This window comes from Felis catus, chromosome D1 (assembly GCF_018350175.1).
Source record: "Felis catus isolate Fca126 chromosome D1, F.catus_Fca126_mat1.0, whole genome shotgun sequence".
Taxonomy (NCBI): domain Eukaryota; kingdom Metazoa; phylum Chordata; class Mammalia; order Carnivora; family Felidae; genus Felis; species Felis catus.
This window is the reverse complement of record NC_058377.1, coordinates 3,861,560-3,877,678: the sequence shown is the minus strand read 5'-3', so window position 1 is coordinate 3,877,678 and position 16,119 is coordinate 3,861,560. Positions and strand designations below refer to the sequence as shown.

At 40.0% G+C, this 16,119-nt stretch overlaps 1 protein-coding gene and 1 long non-coding RNA gene across 16 annotated transcripts in view; one reads left to right on the top strand and one right to left on the bottom strand.

The window, feature by feature from the left end:
- Positions 1-16,119, bottom strand: part of GRIA4 (glutamate ionotropic receptor AMPA type subunit 4) — a 1,433,894-nt gene that overhangs the window by 245,495 nt on the left and 1,172,280 nt on the right. For 14 of the 15 annotated variants that reach the window (XM_045039802.1, XM_045039803.1, XM_045039797.1 and 11 more), the window contains one exon: positions 2,200-2,439. In XM_045039802.1, coding sequence (XP_044895737.1) covers positions 2,200-2,439 — 240 coding nt within the window. Of the gene's footprint in view, positions 1-2,199; positions 2,440-2,870; positions 3,327-16,119 lie in introns of those variants that run through there. The other variant, XM_045039798.1, reaches the window with a different exon arrangement.
- On the top strand, positions 3,374-15,687 carry LOC123380690. The gene is made up of 2 exons (XR_006586772.1): positions 3,374-3,613; positions 13,159-15,687. It is a non-coding gene; the product is annotated as an uncharacterized LOC123380690 (long non-coding RNA).

Genomic DNA, 16,119 nt, shown 5'->3' with positions numbered 1-16,119 from the left:
AAGAATAGTCTCATCTATATATATCCCAGTTTGTATTTCTTTACATCATGATTCAATTTTTTAACATCGTAAGTCAACTTTATTCAGGTGTAATTTTTTTTTTTTTTTTGCATTTGACATTCATATGTTACAACTGATGAAGCTATACTGACATATCATTATCACCTAAAGTCCTCGGTTTACATTAGGGTTCACCCTTGGTTTCAGACGTTGTATGTGTTTGGGCAAATGTATAATGACATGTCTACCATTATCATAGTGTCACATCATGATCCAATGCCACATCATACTGAGCAACTTCGCTGCCTGACAAATCCTCTGTAATTCACCTGTTCATCCCTCTTTCCCCTTAACCTCTGGCAACCACTAATCTCTTTACTGTCTCCATAGCTTTGCCTTTTCCAGAACATCATATAGTTGAAATATAGCATGTAGCCTTTTCAGATTGGCTTCTACACTTAGTAGGACTCTGCATTTAAGGTCCCTGCATGGTTTTTAATGTACTGATAGCTCACTGAATAATATTCCATTGTCTGGATGAACCACATTTATTTATTCATCCACCTACTGAGGACATTTTGTTGCTTCTGAGTTCTGGTAATTGTGAATAAAGGTGCTATAAGTATCTGTGTGCAGGTTTTTGCGGGGACATAAGTTTTCCACTTATAGGTAAATACCAAAGAGCACGAATGTTACATCACAAGGTAAGCATGTATTTAGTTTTGTAAAAAACTGCCACCTTGACTTTCAAACAACTGTACCATTATGCATTCTCACCAACAATGAACAAGAGCCCCTGTTGCTCTGCATGCTCACCAGCATGTGTCATTGTCAGTCATCTGGATCTTGGCCATTCTAATAAGGTAGTGATACCTCATTGTTGTTTTAAGTTGCCTTATGGTTCAATTTTCAGTGTCCTCTTGTTGAAGGATTTTTCCAAAAGTTAGAAATGAACAGAATGATTTCTCTCATCTATCATACATACAAAGCTCTAGGATGCTCTGGACTTTTAGATATTGGAAAATGTCATCACAAGACATGGGTAGGCTCCCATATTTCCAAATGAGAATTACGGCATGTGGCAACCATGCAAAAAATACACTGATGATATTAAGTTTTCTAAACTTGTTACTGAAAGGAAAATTTAGCAAGAAAACCAATATAAAATGTACTAGGACCACCAGTGGTGTGACATCTTATAGGATATACCATCTCTGAAAATAGGAAATTATGCTTTGGCCTTTGAAGATAATTACATCTTCAAAAGATTTATTTTGCTTGTTCATTGTTTTATGATTATTGTTTTACTCATGTCACAGATAGAATTCTATTCAATGATATTCTCAAAACGTTGCCAGTTTGAATTTTTATTCCAACTTCTTGTCATATATACTCTTTAAGGGAAAAATATTGAAGATAAAAAGCCCAAAGGGAGTTCCCTGCTGTTTATTCTGCAATATAATCTGTTGCTGTGATTCTAGACACTAAACAGAAAGAAAAAATAAAAAAAAGAATATGCGAATTTAAGTTATGTCTCGCAATGAAAAGTCAAAGTATCTCAAGCCTGTATAAAAATGGATGATTGTCAATAACTTATTCACCTTGTTTTTCCAACACATGGGTTGCACAGTATCAGTTCCTGATCTTCAGAGCCCGATAGGTTATGGTAAAATGTAAGGTTGCCAGGGCCCCGAAGCCTTACCCCAAATCTGTACCGCACTGTCACCACATTTCAAATACTCACTTCAAGTTTCACATGTCAAACCCATGGATATGGTTCAACTACTACTTTCTTTTTCCTTCTTCTTTTTTAAATAAAATTATAGATATAGAGATGCAGACAGAAAAATCAACTTGCTCCCTTAAAGACATTCCAAGACATGAAATCATCTTCACTTGAGGCAAAAGACATTTATTTCCTGATTGTACCTGAAATATCATCACAGAAATGTTCAAAGAAGTATTTATCTTGATTTCAGCTAAGTCACAGAGCATGGTTGGCTCATGAATAACCTGGTGTATCTGATGCTCATTTAATTGGAAGTTTCCAGATAAAATTACTGATAATACCCATTGACCCTTTTCTGATTTTAGCTGTAGTAGAGCTCAAATTATTTCCCTAAGTCACAAAAGTGATACCAGGCCACTTCTGGTTGAAAGTTAGGGTTTTACTCATGTGGGCGTGGAATTGCGACTTACCCCTGTCCGTGTCGTACAGGAAGACGAAACAGTTCCATTCGTAGTGGTCCAGCAGACTCAGGAGCGCGCCCCGCAAGGACGGTCTGAGCTGCAGCACAAACTGGCTCTCCCCCTCCGTGGGGAAACTCGGTGTGATGAGGGAGATGTGCAAGGCGCTGCAGAACGAGGTCAAGGTGTGTACCGACCTCTTATCGTAGAGTCCGAAAATGGCGAACACTCCTCTAGAATACTGGGAACAGACTGAAAAAGAGAAGGAAAGAAACACACTATTAGCACACTCAGGCTGGTGAGTTGCACATCTACAGTCCATGAACTTAAAAAAAAAAAAGTCTGAATCACTCGTATAGTCAGGAACATAAGGAAAGTAAAAGTGGAGAGTGCAATTAATTGTGCAATTCATTAACGGATTGCTGAGTATGTGCTCAGAGCCTTGCACTGGCCTGGTAACAAGGAGCCATAGGTTTCCTCTCTCCAGAAGCCAGTTCAGGGCTGTGTTCCCAGACAGAGACTAGGAAGACCCCGGCCGCCAGGAGGACCCCACCAACATAAGTCCCCGCCACTAGTTAAACCCCGGCCACCAGGAAGGCCCCAGCCGCCAGGAAGACCCTGGCCACTAGGAACACCCGGCTGCTAGGAAAACCCCGGCCTTGCCTGGTCCACCAGATCTGCACCTGTTGGTAAGGCAGCTCGTTCTGAAGGAGTACTGGGGGCTGACCCCGACGCAGAGAGAGAGGACTCCATAACAAAGGGACCCCAGCACCACGCCGGGAGTTGCCCCCGCAGGGGTGGTACTGAGGCTCCAGTACAGATTCGCCTGCCCTGGGGCGCAGAGAGAAAGCTGTGGTTTAAAGGAGCAACTAGAGGGGCGCCTGGGTGGCTTGGTCGGCTCAGCATCTGACCCGCCCGTCTCAGGTCACTATTTCTGGGTCCCTGGGATCCACCCTCCCATCTGGCTCCGGGCCCGCAGGGCGGACCCTGCTTGGGAATCTGTCTCCACTCTCTCTGCTCCTCCCCTGCCCGGGCTCTCTCTGCCCTGTCTCTCTGTTTCTCTCAAAACAAACAACTGAACATCTAAGAAACAAACAAAGGAATAACCAGAACCTAAAGAAACCAGGCCTAGCAGGAAGCCCGGAAGGTGGGGGGGGGGGGGGGGGGGGTGGAGCGACTAGAGGTCTTCCGGGTCAGAGGTCGGCGAGCGCCTCCCGGCGTGCCCTCTGCCCCGGGGAGCCCGCGGCGAGGCCCCAAACTCAGTTCCAGGCGCTATGGAAGCGCGCCGCCTCCGCTTGCGCCTCCGGGAGCTCTGCCACAGATGCCCTCGGGCTCGGAAAACAACCCCGGTGGAAAAGGGCAAGTGCAACGTAACAGGTGTGGCCTTGGAGCCCCACGAAAGAGTGCGGAGCTGCTGGAAGTTTCGGTTCGTGCTCCCCCTCCACCTGGACAGCGCGGAGCCCCAACCGCCCCGCCCCCCAGGCACCCTCTGGGCACACACCTCCCCCAGTCCACCTCCACCCTGTCCACCCAGGGGCGCCCTCAGTGCCCACAGCCCCGGGGCCACCCCACCTCCAGCCCGTCCACAGGGCAGCCACAAGGCAGAGTGACCTGGGACCCCCCGTCCACCACCCACTGGGCACAAAGAGTCTACACAAGGGTCGACCATCCACACATCATGCCTTCCAGTTGGAGAAAGGTGGCTGTTCAGCCTCATTCACTGAAACAAATCGGAGGTCAAGCAAAGTGTGGATACAGAGGAATTTGCTCCAAATGAAAAAACAAGACAGAATTCCATAAAAAGAACTAAATGAAATAGAGATAAGCAATCTGAAATGTTACTTTTTATTTTTATTTTTAAATCATAACCTTAGAGTTCTCTTGAACCATGTCTGAAAACAAGTTAAGCTGTCTGGAAAATCACTGTTGGGCGTCCTCAATACTCAGGGGAATTGTGACCAGCTGTGTAGCTTCTAGGTTGGATATAAAGCTAACACAGAGCAGTTTCATAACCCAACAGAACCAAGTCCCCCCTGCAGTAGACAGGTGCACAATGTCCCATTCTTTCCCTTCTATGTTCCCAGTTGTTGCAAGGACAATGAGGCAAATACAAAAAGAGAGAAAACAAAACAAAAACAAAAAACAAAAACTCTTCTCAAGATTCTTGCCCAGCTACATTTTGATCCCTCTTTTGACATGACCAAATTCTTGTCCAAACTTGGATGACTTTTTCTAATTTACCTTTATTTAATTTAATTTTAATTTTATTTTTTAAATGTTTTTCATTATTTTTGAGAGAGAGAGAGAGAGAGAGAGAGAGAGCGAGCGAGCAGAGGAGGGGCAGAGAGAGAGGAAGACAAAGAATTTGAAGGCAGCTTCCAGGCTCTGAGGTGTCAGCACAGAGCCCAGTGCTGGGCTCAAACTCATGGACCATGAAATCATGACCTGAGTAGAAGTCACACACTTAACCAACTGAGCCACCCAGGCACCCCTCTACTTTACATTTTAAAGGATACAAAGTTGCATGAAAAAAAAACACTCCATGTATGCAATAAAGCAAGACTGTTTGAATTCCAGATTCTTAGAGTTTACCACATAATGGTTTTAAGGTCCATTTCTCCTTGGCTTATATAGCTAGTTTAAGAAGGCTTTAGTTCTATGAAATGTTTATGTTTTCTGATTTTGGTTACTACTTTTACTTGCTAAGTTCATTATGAAGCCTTCAATATTGGATAATCTAGAGGTATTTACCTTAGTAGTAGTTCATTGTGATACAAAGAAATTAGATTCTGCTTTGTTGAAGCAGTAATAGGCTCTTGGAAAAAAAAATTAATTACCTTAATAACATTTATATCCATATTCTACAATACCTGGGTTTTAGGAAATTAGGAGGCAAAATTAAATAAGATAAATTAATAAAACCTGGCAGTATTTCTTCTGTTCTTGTTTATTTTGCTTCTGAAATTGGGGATACAGTCTGAGCAATGTAATTATAGCAGAAGAAGGTACCAGTTAAAAGAAAATGGATGTTACTGGTCTTCTTTAGATGAGGTGCTCTAAGAGATATTGTATATATTGTTGAAAAACTAAAGCCTAACTAAGGGACCAGCGTCTATATTCAAATGGATAAGACTAGGATAGACCTGACCTTAAAAAATAGAAGATGTATGTTACCTAACTAGAACTTCAAGTTGGAAGAAAAAAATAAAATATACAGGAAAGGCTGCAAACGTTGCAAACCAGTTCAAATCCTAGTGCTCTTGTTAGCCAGGTGACCTTGACTAAGTTATTTAATCTTACTTGCCTCAACTATAAATATATAATATGCCAAAAATTAAATAACATAATGTATGTAAAAGTACTATTACATATGGGAGACAACCAATAAGTGGTGAGTTATATAAAGAAATTCCACCAAGGAAGAACATCCAATTCTAATTCTATGCTCACCCATGAACTACCATTTGATCACCTGAGTAGACTGACTAATCTAGAAGGCTTGGTCTGACAGTGTGACTGGCTGCAATTTTCTCCCAATATATAAGACACAAGGTAATGTAACATTTGCGTATCCGGAGTTGCAACTCAATTCATTTATATAACTTAAGAGACTTGATCTGATAAGTCAAGTTGCTGGATCAGATGTTAACCTTGTGAATGTTCCACCAAGGCTTTGGATGTATTTACATAAGTGCTATCTATATATTTAGCATACAACCAGGCGGGAGTCGCTTGGCTCCTTTGTAAAGTTTTCATATTGTCCTGTTCTCTTGACTTTTATGCAAATTGAGGGACCACTCTCAATCTTTCCACAGTAAATAATCTGGCTTAAATAATTTTTATTTTACCCTATTGAAAAAAAATTTGAAGAGCATCAGAACTCAAATCTAAGATACTGGCTTTCAGTTTGGTGTTGAAACTACAAACATGTTAATTCTTGTTCAAGAAAACATAATAAACAAATCCTGTACTTTAACATACTCATGTATGTAATAAACATTTACATAATCCTTTCTGTTACGGCATTTTAGAACCATACCATTGTCAAGTTTGGGTTTCCAAACTGTTTATCTAGGAACCCCACAAGTTCTCTAGGAGGACTTGAATAGTTTTGCAGAAACTTTTTTTTTCTAAATTTATTTATTTATTTTGAGAGAGAGAAACAGAGTGTTGAGCAGGGGAGGGGCAGAGAGAGAGGTAAAGAGAATCCCAAGCAGGCTCCATACTGTCAGTACAGAGCCCAATGAGGGGCTAGAACCCACAAACTGTAAGATCATGACCTGAACCAAAATCAAGAGTCAGATGCTCAACCAACTGAGCCACCCAGGTGGCCCTGCAGGAAAAGCTCTGATGAGACAGAAAAGGGTAGTATGGTATGCCATTCCCCCCAAAAAACCCTACAGCACATCTTATTTCATCTATTTCAAATATTGAGCTACTGCCTATATAAACTTTTATATAAGAATAGTATTAAACTACTACTTTAAGGGGCGCCTGGGTGGTGCAGTCGGTTAAGCGTCCGACTTCAGCCAGGTCACGATCTCGCGGTCCGGGAGTTCAAGCCCCACGTCAGGCTCTGGGCTGATGGCTCAGAGCCTGGAGCCTGTTTCCGATTCTGTGTCTCCCTCTCTCTCTGCCCCTCCCCCGTTCATGCTCTGTCTCTCTCTGTCCCAAAAATAAATAAACGTTGGAAAAAAAACCAAAAACAAAACAAAAAAAACTACTACTTTAAAAAAAAGGTCAAAACAATGAATATACTCTGTACAAAGTTCCCCAACTATTTTTTTTATTATATTGTTGTCAGTGTAATCATTATGACTTTCCACTACTCTGGTGCTTGCTATATGATTTAGCTTAATTTATTCTACCTGTGACTCAACAAACTCAATATTTTCTGATATTTAATCATCTTGTATCTGCTTTCATTCATTTGCATCATCATAAATATCTACTCTGTTTCACCGCCATCTGTCATTCTGCTTCTCCTAAACTTATTTTGTCACTCACATTTTACTTTCCCTTTGCAAAGGTCCAGTTTTAGTAGGATTCATTTGAATTTTTCTTTTTGGTCTATTTCATTTAGATTATTTGCTTGACAGGTGAAGATTATTGGGTTTCCTATGTATGTGGATAGATTGTCAGTCAAATGTTCAACGTTATTATCTCGATGTGATACCCCACATAGTATTTTATTTGGTCCAACAGATTCAAATTCTGGAATATAATTATTTGTATATTTACTACTATACTCTAGCTTTGCAAACACTCAAATCGAAATTTGTTTGGTGGTATCTTATATCTATTGTTGCTTACCATACAGATAATTATTCAAACAATGGATCTTTTTCTTAAACTATATAAATGCATACACAAATTAATGAGAGTAAAATAAGCTGAGTACCCATGTGTTCAGACATGTATACACAAAAGGGAAACTGAATTTTAACGTTCTTGTGTAACATGGCTGAATATAACACAGAAGAAGTAACGCTTAGTCACCAACAAGATGTGATGACAGTATGCTGATATACTTGGGTATACAAACAGTAATCAGAATAAGACTTTGAAATAATCCAGTTATATTTTTAAGCACATATTATATATTCTGCTTCACTAATGAGATCACTAGGATTGTGTATTATGTGGATAAATTCCTAATATAAACACATCATATTAATCCATTCATCTTTTACCTGATGGTGTCAATTAACCAGATCAGTCTTCTCATCAGGTAGTTACCCCATCCCATTCCAGATGCCACACTCCAGATGCCCAGCCAAGTCACATGATAAAATAATTTGATGATTCATAGCTTCCCATTGCATGTAAATCAAATGACATGGTTTTAGCTCAGTGTTTTGCAAGTTGTGGGACATAGATCCAGGTGCTGTGCTGTATTTTCCGTGACCTCCGCCTCAGGGGTAGGAAGAGTGCAGGCCGGTGCTCATTTCCTTCCTTCCTTCCTTCCTTCCTTCCTTCCTTCCTTCCTTCCTTCCTCCCTCCCTCCCTCCCTCCCTCTCCCTCCCTCCCTTCCTTCTTTCCTTTCTTTCCCTCTCTCTCTCATCTATCTATCTATCTATCTATCTATCTAGAGAATGAGACAGACAAAGACAAAGAGGATTGGAGAAATCTGAGCATGTTTCTTTGAGGGAATGGAGTCAGCAGAGAGGGAAATACATACAGAAGAGAAAAGGGGTACCAAATAGGGAAGGCCTCAAATAGAATGTGTAGGGTCAAGGGCACATATAAAATTGGCCTTGAATGAGATGTGCAGGTGTGTGGAGGGTAATTCATTCTAGAGTTCAAAGATCAAAAGATAACATTGTATAGGGTAGAGTTTCCTACCTGCACTGATCTAAGAGACAGGGTTGCAGCAGTGAGATTCATTCAATAAAGCTGTGTGAAAGTGGCACCAGTTACAAATAATTGCAGAGAGGGGCACCTGGGTGACTCAGTCAGTTAAGCATCCGACTGTGGCTCAGGTCATGGTCTCCAAGTTTGTGGGTTCAAATCCCCACACTGGGGTCTGTGCTGACAGCTCAGAGCCTGGGGCCTGCTCTGGATTCTCTCTGTCTCTCTCTGTCCCTCCCACTCAAAAAATAAATAAAAACATTAAAAAAATACAAACAATTGCAGAGGGTAGGAGAGGAAACTAAAAACACATAACATACATTATAAACTTCATGATGAGAGGGAACCCTTCTTATTTTATCCACAACTGTATCCAACTCAACACATACAACACAGTACCTATAAAACCTTATGGGATGAATGACAAAACAAAATGAAGGATTAAGTGACCACGGACAGAAGACAAGATATGAAAATATAAATTAGAAGTGGCAACAATTTAGAAATTCATGATTTTCTTCAGGCACAACATGCAGATGGTAACCAAAATGAAAGACAATGAGGAGTTCAAAACTTTCCTCCTTGGAACGAATTCTTCTCTTGCTTACCCAACACACGCTTTCCTGGGTCTCCACTTATTGGAATGCTGTTCTCACTTTTCCCCCTTGCAACTCCCTGTCTCACCAATCTCCTCATCTTCTATACCCTTTCTTCAGATAACGTCATCTATTTCTATGACTTCAAACATCATCCGTGTGCCAGTAATTCCCTGATTAAGACCTTCAGGTTTTATTATTTCCTATGAGTTTAGACTCAAACATCAATACTTAATGTTTCCCTTTGTTGTTTTTTCGGCACCTAAGACCCAGATGGGCCAAAACAGGACCCTTCATTTTTCTTTCAGAACCTCGTTTCTGTCCCCCATCCCAATAAAAAACATGGCCATCTATGAAAATATTCTTGATCCATAACTTCCTTCTATTCCCACATTGAAGTCATGAGAAAATCTCGATGGTTTTATCTCCAAAATATCTAAAATATATCAAAATTCCTCCAACTCCTCTGTATCTCCACTATGCTGCCATTGTCCTGCCCAGTCTACTAGTGAAGTCTCCAAACTGTACTTCCTGTTCCTAGTTTTCTTCCTTCCCCATCATTCTCCACTCAGCAGAGTGTGATAAGATGGCCTCATCGCTAATTAATGTCCCACTGGATTTTCCTCATATTTAAACTAATATCCACATGGTCTAAAATGCTCTTAAGAGGAATACTATGAAAAATTATATGCCAACAAACTGGACAACCTGGAAGAAATGGACAAATTCCTAAGCACCCACACACTTCCAAAACTCAAACTGGAGTAAAGAGAAAACTTGAACATACCCATAACCAGCGAAGAAATTGAATCAGTTATCAAAAATCTCCCAACAAATAAGAGTCCAGGACCAGATGGCTTCCCAGGGGAATTCTACCAGACATTTAAAGCAGAGATAATACCTATCCTTCTCAAGCTGTTCCAAAAAATAGCTGTTTCAAAAAATAGAAAGGGAAGGAAAACTTCCAGACTCATTCTATAAAGCCAGCATTACTTTGATTCCTAAACCAAACAGAGACCCTGTAAAAAAAGAGAACTACATGCCAATATCCCTGATGAATGTGGATGCAAAAATTCTCAATAAGATACTAGCAAATCAAATTCAACAGCATATAAAAAGAATAATTCACCATGATCAAGTGGGATTCATTCCTGGGCTGCAGGGCTGGTTCAGCATTTTCAAATCAATCAATGTGATACATCACATTAATAAAAGAAAAGATAAGAACCATATGATCCTGTCAATTGATACAGAAAAAGCATTTGACAAAATTCAGCATCCTTTCTTAATAAAAAGAAAGGATAGAAGGAACATACTTAAACATCATAAAAGCCATTTATGAAAAGCCCACAGCTAATATCATCCTCAATGGGGAAAAACTGAGAGCTTTTTCCCTGAGATCAGGAACACGACAGGGATGCCCACTCTCACCGCTGTTGTTTAACATAGTGTTGGAAGTGCTAGCATCAGCAATCAGACAACAAAAGGAAATCAAAGACATCAAAATTGGCAAAGATGAAGTCAATCACTTTTTGCAGATGACATATTATACATGGAAAACCCAATAGACTCCACCAAAAGTCTGCTAGAACTGATACATGAATTCAGCAAAGTTGCAGGATACAAATCAATGTACAGAAATCAGTTGCATTCTTATACACTAATAATGAAGCAACAGAAAGACAAATAAAGAAACTGATCCCACTCACAATTGCACCAAGAAGCATAAAATACCTAGGAATAAACCTAACCAAAGATGTAAAAGATCTATATGCTGAAAACTATAGAAAGCTTATGAAGGAAATTGAAGAAGATATAAAGAAATGGAAAGACATTCCCTGCTCATGGATTGGAAGAATAAATATTGTCAAAATGTCAATACTACCCAAAGCTATCTACACATTCAATGCAATCCCAATCAAAATTGCACCAGCATTCTTCTCAAATCTAGAACAAGCAATCCTAAAATTTGTATGGAACCACAAAAGACCCTGAATAGCCAAAGTAATATTGAAGAAGAAGACCAAAGTGGCAGGTATCACAATCCCAGACTTTAGCCTCTACTACAAAGCTGTAATCATCAAGACAGCATGGTATTGGCACAAAAAAAGACACAAAGACCAATGGAATAGAATAGAAACCCCAGAATTAGACCAACAAAAGTATGGCCAACTAATCTTTGACGAAGCAGGAAAGAACATCCAATGGAAAAAAGACAGTTTCTTTAACAAATGGTGCTGGGAGAACTGGACAGCAACATGCAGAAGGATGAAACTAGATTGCTTTCTTACACCATTCACAAAAATAAACTCAAAATGGATAAAGGACCTGAATGTGAGACAGGAAACGATCAAAACCCTAGAGGAGAAAGCAAGAAAAGACCTCTCTGACCTCAGCCACAGTGATTTCTTACTTGACACATCCCCAAAGGCAAGGGAATTGAAAGCAAAAATGCACTACTGGGACCTCATGAAGATAAAAAGCTTCTGCGCTGCAAAGGAAACAATCAACAAAACTAAAAGGCAACTGACAGAATGGGAAAAGATTTTTGCAAATGACATATTGGACAAAGGGCTAGTATCCAAAATCTATAAAGAGCTCACCAAACTCCACACCCGAAAAAACAAATAAACCAGTGAAGAAATGGGCAGAACACATGAATAGACACATCTCTAAAGAAGGCATCCAGGTGGCCAACAGGCACATGAAAAGATGCTCAACGTCGCTCCTCATCAGGGAACAACAAATCAAAACCACACTCAGATATCACCTCACGCCAATCAGAGTGGCTAAAATGAACAAATCAGGAGACTATAGATGCTGGAGAGGATGTGGAGAAATGGGAACCCTCTTGCACTGTTGCTGGGAATGCAAACTGGTGCAGCCGCTCTGCAAAACAGTGTGGAGGTTCCTCAAAAAATTAAAAATAGACCTACCCTATGACCCAGCAGTAGCACTGCTAGGAATTTACCCAGGGGATACAGGAGTACTGATACATAGGGGCACTTGTACCCCAATGTTTATAGCAGCACTCTCAACAATAGCCAAATTATGGAAAGAGCCTAAATGTCCATCAACTGATGAATGGATAAATTGTGGTTTATATACACAATGGAATACTACGTGGCAATGAGAAAGAATGAAATATGGCCTTTTGTAGCAACGTGGATCGAACTGGAGAGTGTTACGCTAAGTGAAATAAGTCATACAGAGACAGACAGATACCATATGTTTTCACTCTTATGTGGATCCTGAGAAACTTAACAGAAGACCATAGGGTAGGAGAAGGAAAAAAAAAAAAAAGGTTAGAGAGGGAGGGAGCCAAAACATAAGAGACTCTTAAAAACTGAGAACAAACTGAGGGTTGATGGGGGGTGGGTAATGGGTATTGAGGAGGGCATCTTTTGGGATGAGCACTGGGTGTTATATGGAAACCAATTTGACAATAAATTTCATATTTAAAAAAATAATTAAAAAATAAAATTAAATTAAAAATGGCAAAAAAATTAGATTACTAAAATTATTTGTATGTAGCCATTTTAGCTTATTTGTGGTATGTGCTGTTCTATTGTAATGGACTTTAGTAGTTTTTTAAAACAAGGTTAATAAAACTACAACCTTTCATATTTTAGAAATTTTACTAATAAAGGGCAGTCTTACCTTCAAAAAATAAAAAATAAAAAAATAAAACGCCCTTATGATTTTGTCTTTACTAAACTCATGGACCATTGCTCCCTCCCACACAAGACTAAGCCATACTCTCCCTTTTTGTGTTACTTAAACACACCTTCTCATCCACTTTAGGGCCTTGGCACTAACTGGCCAACCCTTGACTTCTCGCTGTTCCTGTCTCAGTGAACATGTCAATTCCTCCCAGAGCCTCTCCCTGACTCCTCTAGAAAATGAGGTTCCCAGAGCTCTAGTCATGCTCTACTGCATGACCTTGTTTTATTTTGTACATAGCTGTTATTACTTTTTGAAATCACCTTACTCATTTGACTGCTTATTTATCTCTTTTCTCCAGGACAGTAGGAGTTCGGCGAGAGGAAGGAACTTGACTGCCTTTGCACTGATTCAAGCTCAGACTCTAGAACTGGAAAAGAGAAAGCTCTCTGTTAGTGTTTGCTGAATGAACAAAATCATGGTTTCTCATAAAGGAAATGAGGAGAGAAGAAAGACTAAGAGGGTGTGGAATGATTGGCTAAAAGCCACAAAAATCAACTTGCCTGTTGCTGAGTTTACTCTGGCAGTTAAGTTCCCCTTTACCCGGCCAGGAGTCTAGGCAACATACTGTTGGTGTCTATACGCATCTTTCCTCCCCTTTCAACTGTGTATCGACTCACCATTTTTCTTAAAAGTTTACTTATTTTGAGAGACAGAAGGAGATAGAATCCCAAGTAGGTGTTCCACCGTCAGTGTGGAGCCCATCGTGGGGCTCAATCCCACAAACCCTGAGATCATAAGCTCAGCCGAAATCAAGAATCAGATGCTCAACCAAGTCACCCAGGCACCCCTCACCATTTGTTTTTAACTAAAGCTTAGTTACTGAAAACTGCCACGTATTGTGGCCTAAAAATTTCATGATTCTTTATGAGGAAAACAATTGTAATCTTAACTATGTATTACTGTTTTTTAAAACAATTTAATGTTCAGTTAATGAGACGATTTTCTTTCACAACTGACCCAAACATCTATATTGTATGTTTCTATCAGGGCGACATTATATTATCATTTTTATACATTTAATTTTGACTAGCTGGAATATGGTGAGGTGAGAAGTTTCATCAGCACTGGAGAGTCTGATCTCTGTCTGAAATGGTATAAATTCCAGGTCTGCTGCCCTCTCCTACCTTCCCCTGCACAGCAACTTGGTCCTAGACTGTCCTGAGGATTGTTTCTCACCCTGTATTTACCTAATTTCTACCTATTATTTTTAATAATCCTGCCAGTTATCTTTCTTCTAAAAGAACTCTTATCACTCACCTGGATTTTTAAAATAATGTCTCTTAAAATACCCATAGTCTATTGGAAAACTTTACAAAGTCAGGAAGTATTACTTAAGCACCTTCCCTCTTTCTCTGATTATTTGATGTTAAAATGATGAGCTCCTCATGTTCACATTTGAAAAGGCTCAATCAGATGGTGGATAGAGCATGCTGGGCCCAGAATTCATTAATTTATGCCCTTAAGGCATTATCATAGATTATTAATATGTAAAAGCTAATTTTCTTAGACTTGTAAGCAGTGGTTAGCTGGAGTACATAAAGTTACTGAAGCTAATCACTCTAAATGACAAGTCAAAATGCAAATTACACCAAAATATTTCACTTCAATTATATCACAATTAAGTACTTCCGCTTTCTCAGATGTCTTCTCCGAAGATGCTTCTGGACAATGCCATCAAAGATCACAATGAGATGTAATCACTCGCGTGGCCCTGCACATGCTCTCCTTCGGTTTTATGACATCTCAGCTAGAAAGCACATTTCAATTCTAAATTAAACTAATCGAGAGCTCAGTAAAAATATACAGGCTTGTTTGCACATTTCTTTCCAGAGTCAGGCCATCATAATGGAAACACATGGCTCATTTTGCTTCCAAGGCCCATAAAGGAAGAAGCAGAAGGCTATTTGCAACGCTCAGCACAAGAAGCAAAGACTTCATCCTGTGTAAAAATGGCTGCTCGGGCAGTCATTTGGGTGCTGCGAAGATCATAGGATTCTTTTATACTGCTAATATATAACCATAAGGACTCCAACAAGTAAGTCTTTAGAAGGAAGGAAGGTGAGAGGAGAGGAAGAAACCAGTTCTGAAGAGCGCATAAATCCTAACAGGTGTGTTGGTTCTTCGCCTTGTCAACTTCCAGCCATAAAGAAAATTACAGGGGAAAGGCACCCAGTGATATACTGTTCCGCATTCAAGGATCTGGAACATATTTTCACCTTTAAGTGGCTCCTTAATGGAAACATTCGATTCATCATCTATATTTTATACTATACAACTGAGTGGCGTAATTGCTTCAGAGTTCTTTGTATGCTCGAGAAACTTTTTCAAGGGTCTAAATAATATGTCGAAAGCTTTTCTTCATCAGAGGAGATGCAGCTGTCCTACTGAAAAGCATTTAAATGCATCATGGGAGTGGATAACATCAATTAAAAATGGAATGGAATAATATTGGACAGATATTGGAGTGGGTTTTACAAACAACTGTTCTCATGAATATCGTGCTTCCTGGAGAGCGGAAGTGTCATCACTTATCTTGGGTCCAGAATCTGTGACATCTGTTTAATGTCTGTCTGTATTACCAGACGTAACAGCAAGGACTGATGGGTCCTGCCATCGTCTTCTTCCCTCTCCAGCATCCAGCATCATGCTTGGCACATAGCTGGTGTTCAATACATACGTGCCGAATCAACGGGCAAATCATAGAGGCAAAGAGGAGGTCATGTGTGAAAGGCATGGGAGATTTGTGAAGATAGCGGATCTCATCATTTCAGTGGGACACACAGCCATCTGAAGCAAAGCTAACAAGTAAAATTGTGTTTTGACAAAAGATCACAATGTCTCATTGTACTTAATAGGACACAATTTAGCAAAGTTAATTCACATTCAACTTATCTGGAATCCACAGCTTACACACTTGTAATGGGGCTACCTGCTGTGTGCATTAGGCTAAGGATCCACACCCAGGTGCTCTAGTCTCACGTCCTGAGCACAAGCGAGTCATCCAGGCAGCCAGCTGGGGAAAGGAATGGGAAGAAAGCCTACCAATTATTAAGCACCTACAGTGTGTCAGATTCTGCCACATTTTGTATTCATTATCTCATTCAAACTTCATGGCAACCCTACAAGGTAAGTCTTAAGTCTTCTCATTTTTCTTTTTCATTTTTAAAGATGAAATGTGGTAAAGTGATGGAGCTTGTATAAACGTACACATCTAAGTGGGGAAAGAGCAATTTTTAACCCAAGTCCGATTCCAAAGTTG